General features: G+C 40.9%; 1 protein-coding gene across 1 annotated transcript in view; it reads left to right on the top strand.

The window, feature by feature from the left end:
- LOC311004390 (ephrin type-A receptor 6-like) overlaps nucleotides 1-23,224 on the top strand; it is a gene marked incomplete at both ends in the record, with an annotated part of 173,912 nt that overhangs the window by 34,756 nt on the left and 115,932 nt on the right. The window contains one exon of the mRNA XM_083996441.1: nucleotides 14,844-15,507. Within this exon, the coding sequence (XP_083852567.1) occupies nucleotides 14,844-15,507 (664 nt within the window). The remainder of the gene's footprint in view (nucleotides 1-14,843; nucleotides 15,508-23,224) is intronic.

Here is a 23,224-nt window from a genome sequence, read left to right as displayed (position 1 = left end):
GCCGTAGACTGATATATTTCAATTTCATCAAAGTGGTGGACTACAAACCCATTTCTGCACAAATGTTTGAGTTTGAAATGCAATATCAACTTCTCCTGGTTAAATTCGGAAGCCCTCAATGACTACTAAATTGCTCCTGCGATAGCTGTGATAGTGTGGATGTTTTTTCATTAATGTTGCTTTGGGAGGTTAGAGGTCAGGCAGAGCAGCAGCGCCAGAGCTGCTTGTAGGTTCAGGGACACTTAAGCAGGATGGGTGCCCCTGGTGAAGGGATGGCCTCTTTTTTGACACTTTTTCCATTTTTTGTCCATTAAAAGTCTAAAAGGCAAAGATTTGCATACATTAATGCCATGCTTGATTGATTTAACACAACAGAAGGCGGAGAAATCTATAGCTGCCATAGACAAATGATAGATCGGGATGCTCCCCGGAGGCCTTAACGGTAATGGACATTATACTGTGCTAAGTGGCATAAATGCAAAAGACATGAGGTGCTGACAGAGCCAAACATGTTGGATGTCTAAGTTGCTTTGCCATTCATCCTGGTTTTATTTGCACCTAATGTCATTATTTTGTTTCATTTTTTTTTGTAATCCAACAAACATTCAAAAGGCCATGTCATTTTGCATACAGCTCTCTAATATGGTAATCAATATAATCTTGATGAATGGGCCTGATCATTGCACTGTGGTTGTGAAGTAGCTGTCACATAGCAGATATCAATACTTCTTTTTCCCTTCTCTCTTTCTGTTTCTCCTTACTATGTTGTCTCAAGCAGTTCAACATTACATTTAGAAACGTTTATCTTCGGTTTCCTCTGTATTCCTGATGTCTTTGAATAACATGTTATTCACCTGAAAAAGTTCACAAGACACTCCGTAGATCTTCCAATGTCACATGGGGCAAAAAGTGTAATAACCTTAGCAGTATGCTCTAAAAAGTGCAGTTTTCTTTGTCTCTGTCTGTGTCCTCTGTGATCTCATCACTGTGATATTTTTACTGTGTCCTGCTGCTTCTCACTGTTTGCTTGAAAAAGTATTACTTGTCCAAACAAGACAGTAAAAGTGGACCTGTGCCAGTTCAAATAAAAACCAAGTTTTAGAGGGCAAGAGTTACTGTTATGTAAAGTCAATTCATGGGCTAATGTTTGGCATTTGATAAAAATCAATTGTTAGTCAATATGGATTCTGCATAACTCTGATAATGGTGGAAGTTCCTTCACTGACCACAGCTAGCATATGGTTATTTAAATGTCAATGTATGACCCAAGACATAATTTCAGAAAAGTGGCTGTATTTGCTCAACATGTCTCTTCAACCTGCAATCAAACATACCTTGAGGGAATTGCAAACACTTAATTAACAGAATTTTATTGGTCTTGCTCTTACTGGCTGTCATTAATTTGAAGGTTTTTTTTTCCTGACCCGTGTGTATTACCAGAAGAAAACACTTCTAGTGTGTGTGTGTTTCAGTGACTTTTAAAACTGGCCAGCATATGAAGATAGTGAAAATGAGTTACAAACATCAGTACATCAGTGAGCGCCAGAATGTCATACACGTTGAACACTATCTTCAGTGCCCCTGGCTATCTTTGGAGGATGACTGAGGCCATGACCAACAGGGTGTCACTTTGTGAGAGTGCCACTGGGATGACAGATGGGTGCTTTGGCTCCACCCTGCTGGCTACCCATCCACTGTGATGGATGCAAGAATGAGAGGAGCACAGGGTCTTTGGATTCCATTTGCTCACCGCTGTTCACTCGCTCCTATTGATTTAGTGGTGACAGGCAGTGGGATACTGTGTAAGGGTGTGGGAGAATAATGTGAGTTGCATCTTACTTTGTTTTAATTGATGAATCACTCCCAAAGAACAAACAACAGATATCAGAGAAGCATTAGATCACCCACATGCGTTGTTTTCATGGTGAATTTACCCACCACAATTCTGTTCTTATAAAAAAAACAGTTCATTTTTCTAAGGTATCAATATAAAAGATCTTCTGACATGTTCAGTATTGTTATGCAAGTTTTTGCTCATTGTTACATCCTGCCAATAGTCCACATTGGCTCTTCCTTAGTAATTGAATTGGAAGTCCCAAAGTACACAGTGAAATCTATCTCCATAATTCTCCAATCAAAGAATCGATTGTCTTTTTGACATTCTGTTAAACACAATGACTCCATCGAGGTTGCCAGATATTGACAAAATCCCCCAAGTTAAGCCCCACTTGTCCCTAATGAGCCCTCTATGGACCAACTTCTGACACCTGCTCTCACATTATACATAAATAGGGCAGTGTGAATGGCCATTTAGTTGTATTTAAAGCAGAAGTAAGTGATATATTTGTGTTAATATAAGTCTTAAATAGTTATATCTTCCGACAGCAATCACTTACATAGAGTGTTTGGTCCGAAACACAGGTCTCTCAGTCCCTCTGCTCTGCTCTGAGCCGAGGAGAAAACATTTATCGTATCCTACAGTTTTTATCCAATGAGGAGAGAGAACGGCATGCAGGGCTGTGTGTGCAGCCAAGGGACGCCGTGAATGTGGTGACGTAGGGACGAGGACTGTTATGGTGCGTTCAAGGAAACTCGTATTTTTCCGACCGTGAAGTCGTACCAGTTCGATCTGGTACGAGTTCACCGGTCGGAAGTTACGAGTGGCCGTTACAGTGACTTTCACCGGTAAAACAGGTCGGAAAAACACGAGTGGGTTGCCTGGAACGCTACAAAGTCGTAAGTTGTGACTTGAAGCTGTAATTTACGATTTCAAAAGCCTGCCTGGAACGCAGCATTAGCCAAAACAACCGGACCACTTACTTCTGCTTTAAGTCAAGCTTGTATTTTAGGGGCCGTCCATACGAACCCGGGTATTTTTGAAACCGGAGTCCAGGGTGAACTTTTTAGAAAACTCCGGTTTCAGCTTCATGTGTGGACAGAAAAACCGTACATTTTTCACAAAGCCCTGCCCCCCTTAGTTACTGTTGCTAGCACGTCAAGCTTCTCGACGCTGACCCATGGATCATCATGCGCTGACCGCTCAGACGCATATGAGTGGACTATAGGCTACTGTGAATATCAATAATCACTAAACATGCGGACACCAATACAAAATCGCGTGGTCACCATATGTAAACATAATGCTGATATGGCGAAAAAAGGCTTTTATCAAATAGTAAATTGCGGTCACTTCCCCACTGTTTTGCTTCCTCCCGTCCTGTACATTTGTTTTCAATGAAGCCTTTCAGAATCAATCGGTGGATCGATGGATTATTGTTACGATGTGTGTATTTGTGTATTTTCGTATCTGTCATAAACAAGAGATTACGGGCGGGGTGTGTTAGTAGCGCGGACTCACGGTGCCGGTCAGTTTGAGCCTCCACTCTCTCTGTACAGTAAGTAAGTTACAGCTGCTTTCCTGTTAGGAGTGATATCGCCACCTACTGCTTTGGAATGTGCATGACATTGTTTGAGGCGGACTTTGCGGTTTCATATGGACGGAGATTTTTTTATATACCGCTGGTGTGGATGGGGATTTTTTTTAAAAACCGGGGCCCAAAAAGTTCGGTTTCAAAAATACCCGTGTTCGTGTGGACTAGGCCTTAGACTTTGTGAAAGCTCATAGTAGGAGAAGTAAACATTCTGTTTTCACATTCAAACAAATATGGAGTCTTTGAGTATTTTAATATAAATGCCATTCTGTGTTTGCAGTAGTGAAGAGGGCTGTAATTGGTTTGACAGTGAAGAGCAGACTGCCTCGGATGCTTTGTTGTTCTGATTGCCCTCAGTATGACTGCTTCTTCTGTTCACTTGTGTCCTCCATTTTTTTTTTAGCAAACAACATAAAATGACTTGATTACTTTACTGATTGGTCTGTTGTGGGTGCTATAGGTCAAGTTGATAGTGAAATTTTAGAACTCACCCTGCTGGATCACAAGGCATTAAATTTTGAATTGAAATACGTCATTATAATTTGAACATAAACTTTTTTCCTCCCTTCGAACGAACATTCGAATAAAAAGTAACAGCCCTAGCAATGAGAGAGTGACTGTGGAGTTAATGAGGTTCTTTGAATGTATAAATGTTCCCCATGGTCTCTGAGACTAAATCTTATTAAATGGGGGGATGAAGGGGTGGAGGGGTAACTTTATTCACTTCTCTTGCCGTCATAATTTTAAGATGGTGATCATTAATATTCATAAGTCATAAAAATGTTGTAAGAACAAGTTACATTTTGCATTATATTTTTTCCTTCTCTCTCTCATTTAGTTTAAGTTGTTTTACTTTCCTCTCAATGTTTGTTCTTTTCTCATAAAGTCAAGGAGCTGACATCAAGTTCCCTAGTGAGCATCTGTCTCCCTAATACTTAAATTACTATTGCAAGTGTGTTTGTGTGAAAGTGTGTGTGTGTGTGTTTTGTGTGTGTGTGTGTGTGTGTGTGTGTGTGTGTGTGTGTGTGTGTGTGTGCACACGAGTGGGAGGTAGGAGTGGATGTTTTTCATCCATCACTGACAGAGACTCTGGGATTAAATAAAAATCTCTCAATCTCATTGACAGTGGTAACACACACACATACGCATGCACTTGCCTCAGCAAGGTGCATTTGTATCTATGAGACAAAGTGTAGTGAGAAGACAGGGGTATAGAGCATCAGACAAACAGAGGAGAGACATGGGAATAGAGGACTAAAAGAGAGTGCAAGGAAAAATAAGGATTTTTGAGACGGAAAGATGGAGAGAGAAACTTTTTGTACATTTGTGAAAAAAATACTCATTCTGTTTTAAGAACCAGTGTTTAAGAGAGTGTTAGCAGAAAATCAATATCAGAGAGTCCATTATTAATTAATAATATTTGTAATTATACTTAAAAAATTTCTGAAACAACAAATGTGTTGTTCATAATGATATAGAAGAGAAAGACTAAGACCAAAAAAACTTAGTGCTCAACAGTCTGTATTCTGGGTATTTTCTGTATTTGCTGTAGGTGGCATAGTGATACACTCTCAGTTCTGGGTTCAATTCCTAGGCCTTTATTTCTAGGTGGAGTTTGCATGTTCTGTCTGTGTTTGGCTTCTTCTCACCGTCTGAATAAATACAGACTCTAAAATTGCCAGTAGATCTGAATGTGAGCATTGTGCGTCCTTATGTGTCGGCCCGTGATAGACTGTTGACCTGTTTGGGTTGCACCATGCCCTGTGTCTCCAGCCCCCTCACAACCTCGCACAGTTAAGTGGTACAGACAACGGATAGATGCATTTGCTGTTGATGTTTTTAGTTTTTCCATTTCATAATAAAAATGATACACTTTAATTGAACAGCATCTATCATACAAGAAATGCAGTTCCAAGTGCTTTAAAACAAAGAATTTACATACGCCAAGTGCTTCACATTAAAAGGGCATAAAGTGAACACGTTTTCAAAATGGCATTAATTCTGATATTGTCAGCACATTTTTGGACATCTTTTAGCCTGTTGTAGTGAGTTTGTTCTTGTTGTCACGAGGAAAAGCAAGAAAGACAAACAAAAAAAAAAACCTGAGTAGAGGATATTGTACAAAGAAAGTTCGTGTCCCCACAATCTCTGTCTTGGCTTTAATTGAAAGAAGAAATCTCAAGAGATGAGGGGAAAAATACATCTGCTCCATCTATGATCTGCTCCCAACTTATTTTTGTGTGTGTGTGTTATTTTTGTATGTGTATGTGTGCAGCAGAATCATGTCTTGGCCTGAGTACAGCAGGTGATGTGACAGGAGACTGCACAGTCCCGCAGTCCCTGGTGATGACAAAAGGAAAAGAGATTATAAATATTTATTCAGATCTAGTCTCCTGTGGCCTAAATGAACACCTGTGATATCACTGTATTCTTCTTTGCCACCAACAATATGCAACAGCAATGTCCTCTTTGTCTCCCACAGGACATTTGTAATTCCTCCCTAAATTTGCTGTGGGACGATTTATATTCAAGCCACAAGAAGATAAATTGTGCTGCTTTTATATACTGGCATTTATTATTTACATGTACAAATAGGAGACATAAATCAAGAAAATGCAGCATCCTCGTAGTTGATCATTTCCATACTTTGGGTTGTTTATACTTGTTAATTAACGTTAATTGAAATGCATAATGGAATATAATCACAGTCTATACAGTTATGTATTGGATATTATGCACAAGCATCCTTAGAGAGGATCGAACTGTGTGTGTGCTTCTGCAAACTCAATAATTTTGGGAATTTTCATTTATATTATGCATGCATAGACATGGTATCCGTACTTATACTCAGTTTGTGCAGTGTCCATGATGGCTGTGTGTGTTTGTGTCAGGTATTTAAAAAAATGTTGTTATGATACATCATAGTCTGATTGATGACGAGTCTAATAATAAACCTTTTGTTCTCTCTTCTTAACCTGCCCCACTATTTTCTGTCAGCAATGCAAAAATAATTAAGAAATTCATTCACAGTGTATGATAACACTCTCTCATTCATACATTGGACATTTAAGTTGTAATTAATTCTTTTCCTCTACAACCTCAGATCTAACCAAGTGGTGGGAACATTTAGGATCGCTAAATGTTTAATTTCGATTGAAGACAAGCAGAGCAGGTTATGACACTATAGTTAAAAGTGCAGCTCTCAACGGCACCGCAGGTTTCACAGTTTTAATAAAGGGAGCTCACCTCTGGGCGAGTGGCCAGTAAAATGACTGGCTCTCTTTCATGTGAGAGAGAGATGGGCTACAAGGGCTTTAGTCTCAGGCGGCAATCAATCAACCACATTTTCTGACCATTTTTCAATTATGCATGTTAAGGCTGGCTGGCAAGGTAGTGAGGTGGCCAGGCGAGGCGTCAACTTAAAGTTTTCTTCTTTGAAAAAAAGATTCATTCAGATTACACACACTGACACGTTGTGTGGCTGCTCTTTCCAAGTGGACTGCAGACCTTTGCATCACCAAAAGTGTGATGCTGTCGCTGAAACGACCCTTTTTATTTTGAAAGCAATTAGGAGGAGATATTTCATTATTTACAAGACAATTGAGAAAAAAACAGATTTACTATCTTTTATAATTCCCAAGCAGCAGAGCGACTTACCATAAAGAGCTGCCACCACATAGCTGCTTGACATTATCAGCCAGCTGACAAGATGTGAAAGTCTTAGGGGCCTTTAGATCAGCTCCGAGTGGTGTTTAGTTGGGCATTCAAGCAGCAATGTGTTCCTATCACAGTGGATTGTTTTCTCCCTTTGGGATAAATCTCTCTGACATAGCTGCCTCTATCTCTTTGTCTCTGGCCACAGTTTATCTACAATGGCATTTTAGCTCATTCCACTGCCTCCTAACTTTAGTAATTCCCTTGTATCTTCTGATGAACAATGTTTTTCAAGACATCTCTACATTCTTAACACATATTCTATTTGTTATTGCCCTCTCTTCCACTTTCTGTCTTCCTCCGTCTCAAATTCAATACTTTTCTATTTAAGATTGCAGCGTAATAGGAATGTCTTATGTTTTATACCAAGATATTAGATTTTATCCTCCTTGATGCACTATAAAAATGTCCTCGGCTGAGAGACTGGGGGCTATGTCTGACCTTGTTCAGTGTGTCTGTCTTTGTGTGTGCACAAGTTGGTACGTGTGTGTAACGACATATGGTATATCTCATTTTCAGCAGACCTCACAGTCAAACGGTCTCTTCCCTTTACACTGTGGATGTTCAGCGCAGTGACAGTCATTCACTACTGATTTGTGACAGACTGGGGTTTCAGCGGCTTGCTTGGTTGGCCTTTAGCATCTGTTGTAGGACCATAAAGTTTAATTTAGACACTTAATATATTTCACCATTGTGATAGTGAAATGTGTTGTCATAAACTAAACTGAATATAACAGACAGCGACTGCAAATATCCCCAGTATTTGGTCTAGCAAACAATTTTCAGCAATCTCGACCATCAGTCTTATCAAATACAAGAGCCATCTTGTCTTTATCTGTTTGAGATTGAAGCCACTGATGCCGTTGTGCCATATTTATTGTAGAAAACCCTTTTTTATCTGCAACTTCACTTTGTTTGCATCTCTGACAGAGACATGCTTGTACTTTCCATGGGCTACATTTTCAGAATGACCTTTTTTTAAATTCCCAAGTCATGTCTCCAGTGTGAAAATGTCAAACATTCTCTTTTTAAACCAAGACATGGTATTCTCCTGTATCATATCAATTTCCTCAGTAAGTCTCCTAAGCTGTAGAGCTTACCGTGGTTAAAAGAAAGTCTTTGAGCCCAAGGGTGCTGATGCATCTTTCCTCCTCCTCCAAACACCCCTGCAGGTCAACAGCTGAGTAAGTGGTCAAATCAGATTGAAAAAGCCTCAAGGTTGGATTGAATCAGCACATTTCAAAGAGTTCCATAGCCAGACCAAGCTGAGCATTTGTGAAAAACTGATGATTACTTTCATCATGAATTAGTCTGCCAACTGCTGCTTTAATTAATCTTGTGCAAAATGTCCACTCTCTGAAGGTCCATGGAGACCAGATGACATGTCTGTGTCATTAAAGGGTCAGATCATATGACGATAATGTTGGTATGGTTAGTGTTCCTTTCTAAAACTTTTTTTTTTTTTTAATTCTGATATATTTTCATTCCTGCTGTAATACTGTCCATCCATCCACTGGATAAACTGCTTATCCGTGCAGTGTTGTGGGATGTGAGTAATCAAATCGATCATTAATGCCAAATCCTTTGAAACAGACACGGTTATGCTTTCATGCAGTAATTTAGGGTCCACAATATTTTTTGATGTGTTCATCCAAGGGGATTTTGAAGATCACAATGCGGATACACTGGTGAAAAGAATAGAGTGGTTATCACTGCTATTCCTAGAACACATCTCTTTTGCATTTAGCATTCTCCCCATTGGTACTGTCGGCCATCTGTCCAAAATGAAGTAGTGGTGTACAATTGTGTAATAAAAGCAGTTTAGTTGATTTATTTGTATTAAGACACACATAATGATTTGGTGCCAATTGGAATTTAACATTTATCTCTGGTTTACACTGATGTGGGGAAACAAATGCGTATTTCTGCCGTATTTAGATGGTGATGTGTTTTACTGCTGTGATGTGTGTGCAGTGGGTGATGGGTAATATCATATCTAATCAAAATCAATTTGTTCGACTATAACGCTACAATTACCTTGAGGGCAGAGCAGATTAAGGCCTGTCGTCATTGGATGATTGAATTAGAATATGTTATTAAAAAGGATAATGAGTATGTGAAAGCAAACATTAGGCTTTGATTACTACTCTCATCAAGAGGTAATATTTAACTAAGTGCAAAACAGCTTATTAAATGTGCAGGCTCATCAGGCAGATAGTATTGGTAAATTAACCTGCACTAGAACAACTCTCTAGACTGTGTTTGTCTTTGGAAAGGCTGTTTTCCAGCCATTCATTAAAATTGCTCAAACTGGCTCTCTCCTCCTATTACTGAGGAAGGTAACATTTAGTGTATGTGTGTGATGTAATCAGTTCATATCTAAATACATGGTGATATTTATGTGAATGCTTGTTGCTAATTAATAGCTCTGTACTTGGCCTTGTACCTAAACCCTTTCAAAGCATCTCCAAGCTCGTCTCTGTTGGTTACAGTGTTACAGGCTCTGGGTGATGCACTCGGTGTACACACTGAGATCAGTGGTGAGCAACTACAGGGCCTCATTAGTGTCTTATTTGATACCTGGAGTTAAAGTTATGAATTACTGCTAATGTTGTCTATGTTGTTAGAATTTACACAGTTTAACCAACTTGTCCAAGTCCAGTGAAATTGCACCCAAAATGACTATTCAATTGTTGTTGTTGTTGTTGTTGTTGTTTTTAGTTTTTTTTTAACTAGCAGTGTATCTAAAGTAGTAATGGTGCTACTACCAATAGCCACATAATATGAGTAAAATCAGACTAATTATAAGGCACACACACAAAGGCAAACGGTGCACCTCATGGAGGGTCCAGGGCTGCATTATAAGCAAAGTGATTTAGGAAGCCTTTTTCCCAGGCAGGTAATTTGATTCTTGGAGGTCGATGTTGGGGTGGTTTTGGGGTCATCCATGTAGCCAGTCCCCACTCTAATAAAACCAGAGGCTGGTGGTGGGCCAGGGGGCTAAAAACCCCCATTAACTTCTCTCCCATCAGCATTGGAACAGGCAACCTCATAACCCTGCAAAGCAGCCATACTCCCTGATCATGTGACCAGGGAGCTGCTGAGCTGATGACTAGGCACCTCAAGTCAGACATCATTCTCAGAGAAAGATCTGATGGGATCAGAGGAAAAGGGATGGTTAGTTTCTTTCAATTCGAGATTCCTTATTTATTCTTCAAGGAGCAGCAAGTTCACAGAACACACAGACAACTCACCTCCATAAAACCGATCCAAATGTAAGTATTACAAAGAGTTAAAGGAAAATAAATATAAATTGAGGGTGCATAAGAACTAACACACTCATTACAGGGTCCGACATGAACGGTTGCCCGAATGCCTGGGGCAAGTAAAAATTTCCAGCGGGCCAGCAGAACCTGCGCAGACATGCCCGATCGGGCAAGCACTGACTCAGATTTTCTTATTTTTTATTTTCGGACTTTTATGCATTTATTTTGAAAGGACACTGGAGAAAGACAGGGGGAGGGGGGAGAGAGAGTGAGAGGGGGGATTGACGGTGAATTTGACGTGGCGCAAAGGGACTGTTAGGTGGAATCGAACTCACTGCAGCGGTTGTGCTCTACCAGGTGAGATAGCCTACGTATGTCGCCTGCGGCTCGTCGTATTTAATCGGCAATTTCACCGAGCGTTTCGCTGACGGTGAGCGGCCTGACGCTGCTTCATTAACGCCGCTGCTGTTTCAGACTCGGGGCAGACGCACGCAGTAACAGTCACCTGTTACCGTTACCATACCGACGAGCTAACGTGTCCTTTTTAGGTTATAACCCTGTGTTGGCAATAAACACACCTGAAGACGGTGCTTCAACCGAACTACACAACTGTTAGATGATTGGCTGTTTGCCTGTCACTGTTGTTTCAATGTCCCACTTCCTTGAGTTTTACAGGGGCATCTCAAGAATAACATGGAAAGGTCTGGGCTAGTAGTTCAAGTCAAATGGCCCCAACCAAGTATTGAGAGTATATAGTTGGATACATTTTTTTAGATACTGAATTAATACTGAAGCAATTGTCCACTGTCCACTGCAGCATGTGAATGCAAAATCTGACTGGAGGAGCCAGATATCTGCTAAAATGTTGTCCAGGTTAATGTTTTTGGCCATTAAAGGCCCTTCAGTTCAAGATTTCAACCGTGTTTGGGCATTAAGCAGGTGGCTCACCTCTTCAGATAGGGCAGGGAGGGTGTAACTGCTACTGGTAAAATAATGTGAAATAGCATTTAATTTCACATATCTGCAATGATTGCCATTTAATTTAATTATAAATAATAATACATACTGTACTGCTTTCTGAAGAAAGAACTGTTGTGTAGTGTAGTGTTGTATACAGTCAACAGGAAATGGATTTTAGTAAGATATACCAGTAAGTCATGAGCGAAAGTATGCATCACACAGAAAAAAACTTCTTAGGCAGGGCAAGTAAGAATTTAGATGGGGCAAGTAGATTTGAGAATAGGGAAAAACCTTAACGTCGGACCTTACATTTTTCTTTTGAGTTTTTCCTAAGATTAGATAATTGAATATCAACAGCACTCCAAGTGAAGTTAGTTCATGTAGGCAGTACAAATGCTGCTGATCTTTTTTTAACAATCACATCTGTATTTAATTTTGATCCCATTTTTTCAATGGACACAGTATTTGTTCGTTCATGTGTAGATGAGATTATCATTTCTTTAATTTCTTTAAATCCAGAAAAGATCTTAATTTAAATATTTGAAATTTTTGTACAAAATCTACGACAGACCCCTACAGTTAGCCAAGGGAAGAATTGATTCAGATGCTCATTCATTTATGAATACAGTCTGAAAATAAGTGAGATAGCTCGTGAGAAAGCTAAAATACATCTGGTGGCTTTATGAAAACAATTAAATCATCATTGTCCATTGGAATTGCATGCAGTAGAAATTTGTCTTTTGCAATACAGTATGTGGAAACAGAAGAATCAGATGTATGAAATATACAAAATGCATACATTTTTTAGTAGCAATGCTCACAGGTCGTAGGGGTGGTTCTTTATTATGTCCCTATTGAGAATACTCGCAGCCAAAGGGCACAAATGATTTTTTTTGTCCCCTTTTTTTTCCTGGCAAGGGAGACCTTGACTATGTGAGTGACCTGCTTCACTTCCTGCCCTTTCATAATAAGTGCCTTGAAGACAGGTCCTATACTGACTGCTTCTATCCTCCCTCCCAGACACAGCACTTTGGTCTTACTGACATTAAGGTCAAAGAAGCTACTGTCAAACCAAGTGGCAATGTGGTCAGTGGTTGAGAGTAAGTAGAGCTAGTTACATCCTGTAGACAGGCAACCAGGACCGTGTCATCAGCACATTTTTTGAGTTAGATGTCTTAGCTGCTATATTTGACTTAAAAGGGATATTCCGGCGTAAGTTTAACCCATGGTCTATGAATCACATTGTGAGACCGAGTAGAACACTCCCTCGAGAGATCAATTTTGCCGACCGCAAACTTCTCGAGTTGGTGCGACTTCAGCACAGACAGTGCTGTAACAATAACAGTGTGTGAGGGAGTTGAGTTGCTCAAACTATCACAGTCAGCAAAGCCAGCTTGCCTTAGAAATGAACATCACTGGACTCCTTACCTTTCTACTGCACTTGGTAATTGATTTGTTAGGGCTTCCGCATTAGTAGGAAGCAGCTGGAGGAGAGTGGGTGAGTTCTGTTTTTGTCTCTTTTCAACGTAAGTAAGAGTAGCCTAAATAAACTAAATTTTAATTTATATAGCACCCTTCGTAGTATGAGTACACAGTGCTACTGTGTACAAATAAAACAGTATACAAATAAAACAATAATTCAATCAACACAAAAATTAATTAACAATAAAAAGCATAAAGAAACTTATGCACACGGCATAGGGCAGTGCATAGATAAAATACAATAACAATCAACATGGCACTGCAAGGCCAAAGGAGGTTAACGCAGACAGTTTAGTGACATACAATGGTAAATGGGCCGTGGGTACCGCTTAAAGGTAGGGTCTGGAGTTTTGTTTGTTGCAGTTTGTAAACAAAACATTGAAACTCAGCCCCTCCTCTCGGGCTAAGCTGTGTAGCCTCCTGCTCCTGACAGCAGCCGTTGTCAGGACCGCAAAGGAAAGGAAATACAGTCTGAAAGAACCGCTGGAGCCGTGGGCCGATTAGCCGACCTTTCGCCAACACCGGGAGCCTCCGTGTATGTTTTTATGCCGTTGTGGTGAACTAAGAAGCGGGTGTTAGCGGCGGATGCTAACCGCTAGCGCTAGCCGAAGTTATCGTCGAGCTAGCTCACTACAACGGCCGCAATACCGCAGACACAGCCCCCACCACACAGGCCTAGAAGCCCATAGGTGATGATTAAGATGGATTTCATTTGTACAAGTCTAATGTTTATTTTTGGGCACAAAACTCCAGACCCAACCTTTAACACTCAAAAGCTTGTCAAAAGCTTTGCATGGTTTCTAACAGGTGTTTGATGCCTCGTATTATGTGCTGGGACCATATTTTTACAGTTGACAAAGTATGGTGCTGTTTTGAGCATTATTTGTGGCCATGAGTACGGTAGCTTTTTTTAAATCTGTGGTTGGCTGTGGCTCCATAGACAGCAGTATTTGCTACCTGGCTGTACTGAAGTCGCTACAACTTGAGTTACAAGTTTGCGGTCGCCAAACTTGATCTCTGGGGGGGATGTTCTACTCGGTCTCATGGTGCCTTATGGAGTTGATGGCACAGCACTGATTTACTGATGGTGTAGAGGTAAAACACCATCCATCAGAAGTCACCTAACAAACTTTGATTGATCTATCTTGTCTGTCTTGTAAAGTACATTCAGTTCAATCTCCAATTAGTTATCAAATGTACAGCACCACATTTCCAGTAATTCTCTCTGTAAATAATGCAAGTGAATAGACAGTGTTAGATTCCCTGGTATGCATAGACACCCCCACTGTATGCTTGCATGTTTCATTTCTGTCACATCGCATCAGTATTACAAAGCCTTCAGTGTACAGGTCCAAGTCAGAAACCTGACAGTGAAGCGGCATCTCCATGAAGGTCATGCTACACATTCACCTGTAGTTCATCCAATTTGATATGCAATTAGAAGACACAACTTCTTAATTATCTCAGACCCCCCTTACTTTACCCTCTTTGACTTAGTTTGCTTGTTTGTATTCCCTACACTCTTGTACAGTATATCAGAGCATATATTATAGTGCATTCCAGTCTGTTTTGATGTCTCCATCTCTGCTATATTTCAAACTCAGAAAAAAAGTACCAATTTAACATCTGTAGTCACGGAGTGGTCTATTTTCCTATACGAAAACAGCAGGTGAAAACAAACAAAGCATTTAACAACCATTTATTCTAGACAATAACTAAGTTATTGTCTTCCATGCTTTTGCGCACAAATGGAAATTATTTCACTGTGCTTTCTTTTGTGCCACCACATTCAATTTTTATATTTTAGCTCCACCAGGGAAACCATCAAGATGTTGGTTATTCTGCCCATGACTTTAACATTACCTGGTGCCTCTTGGGGCACTAAATTCAACTACTTGTTCTATTTATTAATTGCTTTTTTGCTTCTCTCTTTCCCTATTATTTCCTCCTCTACCCCACCACCATATGCCCCTTCTTATTTTCTCTTTAGTGGGATGCCATCACGGAGATGGACGAGCACAACCGGCCCATCCATACCTTCCAGGTTTGCAATGTGATGGAGCCCAATCAGAACAACTGGCTCCGTTCCAACTGGATCTCTCGACAGGCGGCTCAAAAGATTTACGTGGAGCTTCGCTTCACCCTGCGTGATTGCAACTCCATTCCTTGGGTGTCTGGCACCTGCAAGGAGACCTTCAACCTCTTCTACCATGAGACTGATGAAGCTCATGGTGTCAAATTCAAGCCTGCACAGTACACCAAGATCGACACCATCGCTGCAGATGAGAGCTTCACTCAGATGGATCTCGGAGATCGCATCCTCAAGCTCAACACAGAGGTGCGCGAGGTGGGACCCATGACCAGGAAGGGCTTCTATCTGGCATTCCAGGACATTGGTGCCTGCATAGCCTTGGTTTCAGTGAGGGTTTACTATAAGAAATGTCCGTTCACGCTGAGGAACCTGGCCTCGTTTCCAGACACGGTACCTCGGGTGGACTCGTCCTCACTGGTGGAGGTGAGGGGAGCATGCATTGATCATGCCGAAGAAAGAGACACACCCAAGTTGTTCTGTGGAGCTGATGGTGATTGGTTGGTCCCCTTGGGAAGATGCGTCTGCAGCGTTGGATATGAGGAGCTTGACGGCTCATGTGTTGGTGAGTTTCCCAACTTTTCTATCTAGTATTTTGCTTATGATTCATAAACATAACATTTTGTTAGAAGAAGTCTTCCTGATCGCACAATATCAAGAAACCGTTGGGGAAAATGGCTTGTACATACAACATAGAATGTTGGACTGCGCTCTCAGTCTCAGTCTCAGTCATCCAGGTCATGGTATCTCTTACAGCTTTACAAAAGCAGCTGGATTAAAGGGGAATTGCCGTTTTTTACAATCTGGGCCTTATTTCTAGCATAAAATATGATAATTTACTCACCCAGATAACTTTGGTGTCATTACAAGTCGTTCCGACGAAGTACATGGGGCAGCGCAATGCAGCCTCTAAATAACACATTATCTGCCGCAAAACTCGTTCATTTCACCAATATTTTGTTATGATACGCTAGTGCTATTCCCCTCTGAGTCCGCGGTTAGCTGTTATCAACAACCGGGGTCTGTAGGTTGACCTACTAACCTCTGACCTGGATGATGTCATCTCTGACCGCTGCCCGGCTCATTCTGATAATAATCATTCCACTTTGGCATTCGGGTCAATTTTTAGCACAACTAGCCGGCGCTTTAGTGAGTCCAGGCTGCGGAGAGGAAGGCTGTGGAAGCTAAACTTTGTCCAGCTGCTCATTTTGTTCTGACAACTCAGAAACACGCAGAAACTGACCATAGCATTAGCAGTAGCAACAAGCCCCGCGGCGCTCAGAGATGATATCATCCAGGTCAGAGGTTAGTAGTTCAACCTACAGACCCCGGATGTTGATAACAGCTAACCCCGGACTCAGAGGGGAATAGCACTAGCGTATCATAACAAAATATTGGAGAAATGAATGAGTTTCGCGTTATTTAGAGGCTGCATTGTGCTGCCCTGTGTACTTGCATTATATGGATATACGCGGCTCTCGGCTGGATCTAATTTCATCGGAACGACTTGTAATGACACCAAAGTTATCTGGGTGAGTAAATGATCGTATTTTATGCTAGAAATAAGGTCCAGATTGTAAAAAACGGCAATTATCATTATATTATTTCACATTGTGAAATAGCCTCTTCAGTACTATCTACTGTGGAGTTCCAGGCATTTAACTTCTTTTGGGGTCATTTACACCATGAGTACCACTGAAGAAAATAGTTGACCCAGCTGGCCATCATGTGAGTCGGAAGGGTCACCTGACTCATGGTCTGGTTAGGTGTTAAGTTGTCTGGGGAGTGATCTCAATACTGCATCGGAAGCAGCACATAAGTGGTGTCGTTGACCACCTCCTCTGTTACTGCGTTCTTTTAATGTGATGAATTTTATATCAAACACTGTGACTCATATGATATTAACAACCCACATCATGGCTGGGCCAGTCACTGAGTCTTCTCACCGACCACACCACAAAGTAAATGCTGGAGCTATCCACGAGTCGGTTTGAACTAAAGAGGTCTTTTGTTTAAGAGGTGAAATGTCTTCAAGGACCTCAAGCCCAGTCATATCTTCTTGTGCTGTTTGCTGTCTCAAAACAGAGCTGAACTGCATGATCAAACAGGACGTCTATATCTTTAGTCTGCTATTTACAGTTCTCACTTTCTACCCAAATGGCCCCCTCACTTAAGAGTCTTATGTATATTCCCTTCTCTATTCTTTTCACTCTTTTCTGTCTGTTCCCTTCATTTGTTAATATATTCTTTAATCAACATGTGAAGACTTACAGTACTATAGCCAGGGAGTCAATTTCTCATTTGGCGTGTTTAATAGAAGAACTGAAGCATCACACTGTTAGTCAGATAAGAAATGCGGATAGATAAGGTGGCTGATAGAGTATCTGCACAGCTTGATTTCCATCTATTTCATGTATTTTCACAATGCATGCAACAGCTACAAATGATAACGTGTATGTAAGTGGCTTTCCATCTTTCTAGAAGAGTCCATTTTCTATATATTGCATCCATACACTAATCTCCGGTGTTGTCCTATATCAAAGATTTCCAAAAGCATTTTCTTTTTCAGTTTTGCTTCCTCACTTCACCCCCTCCTGTTCCTCATCACCATTCTTCATCCCCACCATGTTATTGGTAGATGCTAACTCTTTGGCAAATAAGACCAGATAATTTGTGGAGAATACAGTGTTTAGGATTGTTAGTAGGGGTGTCACGATTTCGATTTTTTATCGAAATCGATCGAAATTACGTCACGATCTCGAGCATCGAAGTCAAAGAGAGGATCGACGATCCCCCCCAAGCTACAACTGCCCGTTGTCCCCATTGCGCACCAAGCGTCTTGTCAGTCACTGGTCCGAGTTTTCCTTTACTTTTTATTTCGAGACAACACTCACTCATTCTCTCTCTCTCTCTCTCTTTTTTTTTTTTTATTTTACCGGCGGTGTCAGCTGATGTGCACGTCTGCAGCAACCCAAACAAATGCACATGTTGACTGGCTCTATTCCAGCCACATGATTGGTTCGGCGCAGCGGAACGCTCAATATCATTGGCTATTTGCCAAAACATGGATGAATGAAAACTATCGACCACGTCTCATATTTCTATCAAAGAAAAGTTATTTCACAATTTATAGCGTTTTATCACCCAGCCCTGGCGGGCTATTGTCCCCCTCCTACCTGGGAAACAGGAGGGAGACACAGTTCTAACTACACAACACCGACAAGCACTGAGAGCCGCATGTTGCAGAGATGTTATAAGATTTAAAAAAAAAAAAAACCCCGCAAATAATAAGCTGACGAAAAGGTGCAGCTTGCCACTTTTTGTCGATGTATTATTTGCGGGGGCTTTCGGGGGATCTGGTGACGGTGGAGGATCCGGGACTGATTGACTGTGGGCACCGCCAGTCTGATCAGGACCTGATCATCAGGTCCATGGCAGCACAGCAGCTGCAGCTCTGCCCCGCTGTCTGCCACATGACTCTCGCGTATCAGCACAATCTAGTTTACATTACATTAAGCCGACACCAGGAGAATAATGAGACACGACGGTAAATTAATGAAAATAAAATTATGATAATGTACAGATATAAATATATTTGTTTCAAAACCTTGGGGGCAATTTTGGCCCCTGGATCATGATTTTTGGGGGCATGTTACCTTTATATTGTAAAGAAATTATTTAAATGTGACCATTAGTGCCTAATGTGATACATTATGGAAATTGCATCACTTATATGTATCCCATCTTTTGAAATAAGATGTTTTTTTTTTGATGAATAAAACCAATGATCGTAGACTAGTCTGAAAATAGCATAGGCATCTGTGCTGTAAGAAAAAGAAAAAAAATCGAGAATCGAATCGAATCGTGACCCTAAAATCGAAAATCAAATCAAATCGAGGATTTGGAGAATCGTGACACCCCTAATTGTTAGTGTGCTGGCATAGAGCGTTTCTGGTACTGTCAAAGGCTGTTTGTGTATGTGTATGTGTGTGTGTGTGTGTGATTTACAGATAGCAGTGCATTGGTGAATCCAGTTTGTGGTCAAAAGTGAAGACTCCAACATTAGAGCTCTTTCATAGCATTTGCTGACTCAGTGCTGTCTGTCTTGTGTTTGTGTTGAAGTTCAGGCTGTGCACAGAACTACAGGAGAATGGAGTGTGTGTATGTATTTGTATGTTGTTGTGTATATCAATGTTGTACCACCCGCTGTCCCAAAGGCTACCTTGGTGTGACAGATTACCTGGCTGGCTTGGTCCCAGTTTGATCCTCAACTCTCTGATATGAGCTTGGGGTTATCGCTGGCACCACCAGTCAGGGGGAAAGCTGCAGTACAAAAAAATGCCTTTATTTTTACAAGTATATTTTTGGGGGCTTTTTTGGCCTTTAGTTGATAGCACAGTTAAGAGAGAGAGACAGGAAATGGGAGGCAGAGAGAGGGGGAATGACATGCAGGAAAGGGCCGCTCGAGGCGGGATTCGAACCGGGGCCACCTGCAGTGAGGACTGTAGCCTCAACAACTGAGCTAAACACCCGCAAAATGCCTTTATGGAGGCCCAGCATAACTTATTTTTAAACCATGTAAAGGCCTGGTTTACAGTTAATTACATGACTAAAAATACAATAGGCAGATATGCAGTCTACAAGGTATCCTGTGTCCTTGGAGAGAAACCACCCACTTAATGTAAAGTGGGTGGTTACTAGGTTATAGAATTTAAATACACAGCTTAATTTGCTGACCAAACTCCTACATCGAATTAATCCTGACAAGTAACAATATACCACGCATGGTGCCACTGGAACATCACTAATTTTAACACATGCAACTGTTCTACATTTACTGCAAAGAATTTAACATAAAGGAAGCTGGTGACACAAACCCAATCTTTTATCTGTGTCCCGCTGACTGGTTTGTGACATTGTGACGGATCAGGACACCGTACCCCAACATTTATTTTACTAGAATGAACAAGATGCACAGTAGGCAGAATCAGTGGTACAAATTGGATGACATAGGGCGGTTTTGTTCCTCTCCAAAATCATTCATCTATCCAAAAACCACCAGAAAACTAACGCTTTGCTTGTAGTGCCCTTTTGAAAAACGCTCTCAAGACTATTCACCACTTCCCTCCATCCATTCACCATCCAGAACCAGATGTCCTCATACAGTTGATTACGGTTCATCTTGTGACATGGGTCAGAGAGGGTTCCCAGCTGCACTCACAGCTGCATCGCAATCAGCAGGGCAAGGGTGAGACAGCAGCTGTGATTAGAGCCAGACTATACCAAAACGGTGACTTCACTCGTCTCTGTTCCTTTATCGTTTTTCCTATTCTTATACATTCTTTAATTGTTGTGTGATGGGACAAGCTTAGTCATGGAAGATAAACTCATTCTTGAGGACTGAGGAGTAAGACAGATGGCAAATGGAGTTTGTTTTAGAGACAGGTTGTAATGCATTTGCAGACTTGTTTGTTGTGGTGCGTTCCTGTTGTGTGTTCAGCCATCTTTCATGCATGGGTGGACTCATTATTGCATGTACACTGTAATACTACAAAACCAGAAAGTTTGTTTTGATAAACATTTTTAAAAAGTAGTTGCAATGTGCGATTATGTAACAGCATGAAACATTTAAATAGGAAGAGGTCCTGCTGTGTGTAACATAAATCTGTCTCTGTTTGCATTTGTGTTTGTAAAAACCCAGTGTGCCACATCATATTTGAAAGAGGCAAAAAGAAGCACAAGTTGAAAAATAGTCTTTTCTACTCTTTGCCATTTATAGCAATAAGCAACCACAACAAGGTCACCTATCAGAGTGCCTATGGCCCCATAAACTAAAGCAATTTGTCTTCCCTTCCTTTTCCTTCACTGTTCACTCTCAGAGAAGCAGATTTCACAGTTGGGTTAAGTTTAGCCTTTTGGGCAATGTGATGGCATTTTACTGCAGTGTCAGCCCTGAAAGGCGGCCGCTGCTCATTGTTCCAGGATTCAAACAAGTGTCGTTATTAAAAGCCTCCACACAAGGTACCACTGGAGCGCCGTGGGCATTGAAGGAGAACGACTGAGGTGGCTGGCTAGCTAATGCTTCAACCCCGGGTTTACAGCCAACCGGTCCTGTAACTGCAATGGCTGCTTGACTAAGTTGGAAAGAAATACAGCAACAAGTTTGAATGATTTGGGATGTTAGTAAAATACCATAATTGAATGTTTAAGAGCAAAGCATTGACCTTTGTGCTCCTTGTTGTTTGTGTATTGGCACGGATGTACTTCGCCTTTCAAAGTTATTCTGAACAGAAGTATTGGTTAAAGCTTAAAATGTACAAGTAAAACGTAAGTCAGAATAAAATCTGTGTTGTTTCTAGCATGAAGAGAGCAGTATTCGTTGGTTAAAGCTCTTTTACTCTCCAGATTCCTGTAATTTATCTGTAGTATAAGCACAGATGTTAGACAAAAATCTCCATATCACATTACTCCATTTAGTTCTAAAAGAGTGCAAAACAGTCTTGGTGTAAAATGAGATAAACCCTTACAAAGGACCAGCTGCAGATATTTGACAAACAAGCTCTCTGGTTCTGACTTACAAACCTTAAGAGAAAAGATGAGCTGTCTGAAGTCTGAATAAAGGGCTCCAGCTCCACTGAGGTGGAAAAAAGGACACGCTATCCAATCAGCTAAAGCCAAATAATCTTTTTCTTCTCTCATTCAAACCCAGTGAATTTGGTCACAATACTCCTCTAATCCTCTATCCATTTCCTGGGTGAAGTTCGGAGTGTCAGTCTGCTGCTGTAAAGGCTGATGTTAATCAAACCTAGTAGCTGACAATAACCCCTGTAACCTATGCTCCAACTGGCACGCTCCTCCACGTGTATAGGATTTTCACTTCAGCACTTGCTTTCTGGTTTTGTGGTTCTTGTGGACTTACTGCACAGAATGGAGTCTAAAATCCTTGCTTTTTATTTTCTATGAGAAATGATATGTTTGTGAACCTTCTTATTACATTAAGATTGCATCACTCGAATGAGACACCAGTGGTTTTATAGCACAACCATATGCTTGGTATGGGTTTTGTGGTACATAATTAAAGGCTATACTGGAGTTTCTGACCACCAGTGGTGTGGATCACAGTGATTCTTGCATACTAGATTTATATTATTATACATCTGACAGATGTAGGTCAATTAAAAAAAAAAAAAAAAAAGAAGAAGAAGAAAAAAAAAACTAAATTGATATGAACAAGTCAAATATCTGTGTACTGGCTCTGCAGCGAGACTACTGGCTGGTGGAAGAACAAAAGTCTTTTTGTTAGACTTAAAGAAACAAATGAATATATTTTGTTGGTTTACTATTAAGGCACAGATCACCGCAACAATATAAAGTGTGTGTAGTTAGTATATAATGGCCTTTTTAATGAAATGGTGCCAGTAATTAAAGGAATACTTCACCCAAAATCGATAATTCCCTTTTTTTTAAGTATATTTTTTTGGCTTTTCATGCCTTTATTAGACAGTACAGTAGAGAGAGATAGGAAATGGGGAGGCAGAGACAGGAGGAATGACATGCTGGAAAGGGCTGCCCGATGCGGGATTCGAACCGGGGCCACCTGCAGCGAGGACTGTAGCCTCTAAACATGTGGCACCTGCTTAACCTCCTTCGCCACTCAACATCCAGATAATTCACCTTTTTTTACTCACCGCCATGCCAGGGAAGGGTTTGGAGAACTTTCGGAGTCATCAAAACGCTTCCAGGGAGGGTCCGGCTGGCAATTGATTTTCATATAATGGCGGCAGATAGAGCTCACTTTTGTATCGTCCAAAACACACACTATGAAACATCCAAATACATTCATACTGCTCGTCTGTACTGACCCAAGTGTCCTGAAGCCATGTCATGAAAAAGTTGTTCAGAAAAAATTAAGTTCATCTCTGTTTTTAGCCTTGATGTAGCAGTAGCTCCCAGTGGCTCTGTTGATGTTTGTGCGCATGTGCAAGATTTGCTGCGAGTTGTTTGTTTGTCGCTGTAAACCATTGGATGTATGATGTAAACACAGAAGAGCATCTCGCAGCAAATGTTGTGCATCTTGCACAGCCATTGGGAGCTACAAAGGAAGCAAAGCAAGGCTAAAAACAGAGATCAAAAAATTTTTTTTTCCGAACGACTTTTTCATGTTGCGGCTTCAGGACACTTGGGTCAGTACAGATGAGCATTATGGAGGTATTTGGATGTTTCATAGTGTGTGTTTTGGACGATTCAAAAGTGAACTCCATCCGCCGCCATTATATGAAAAT

This window comes from Trachurus trachurus (genome assembly GCF_905171665.1).
Source record: "Trachurus trachurus genome assembly, chromosome: 21".
Classification (NCBI taxonomy): Eukaryota; Metazoa; Chordata; class Actinopteri; order Carangiformes; family Carangidae; genus Trachurus; species Trachurus trachurus.
This window is presented reverse-complemented; position numbering and strand designations above follow the sequence as displayed.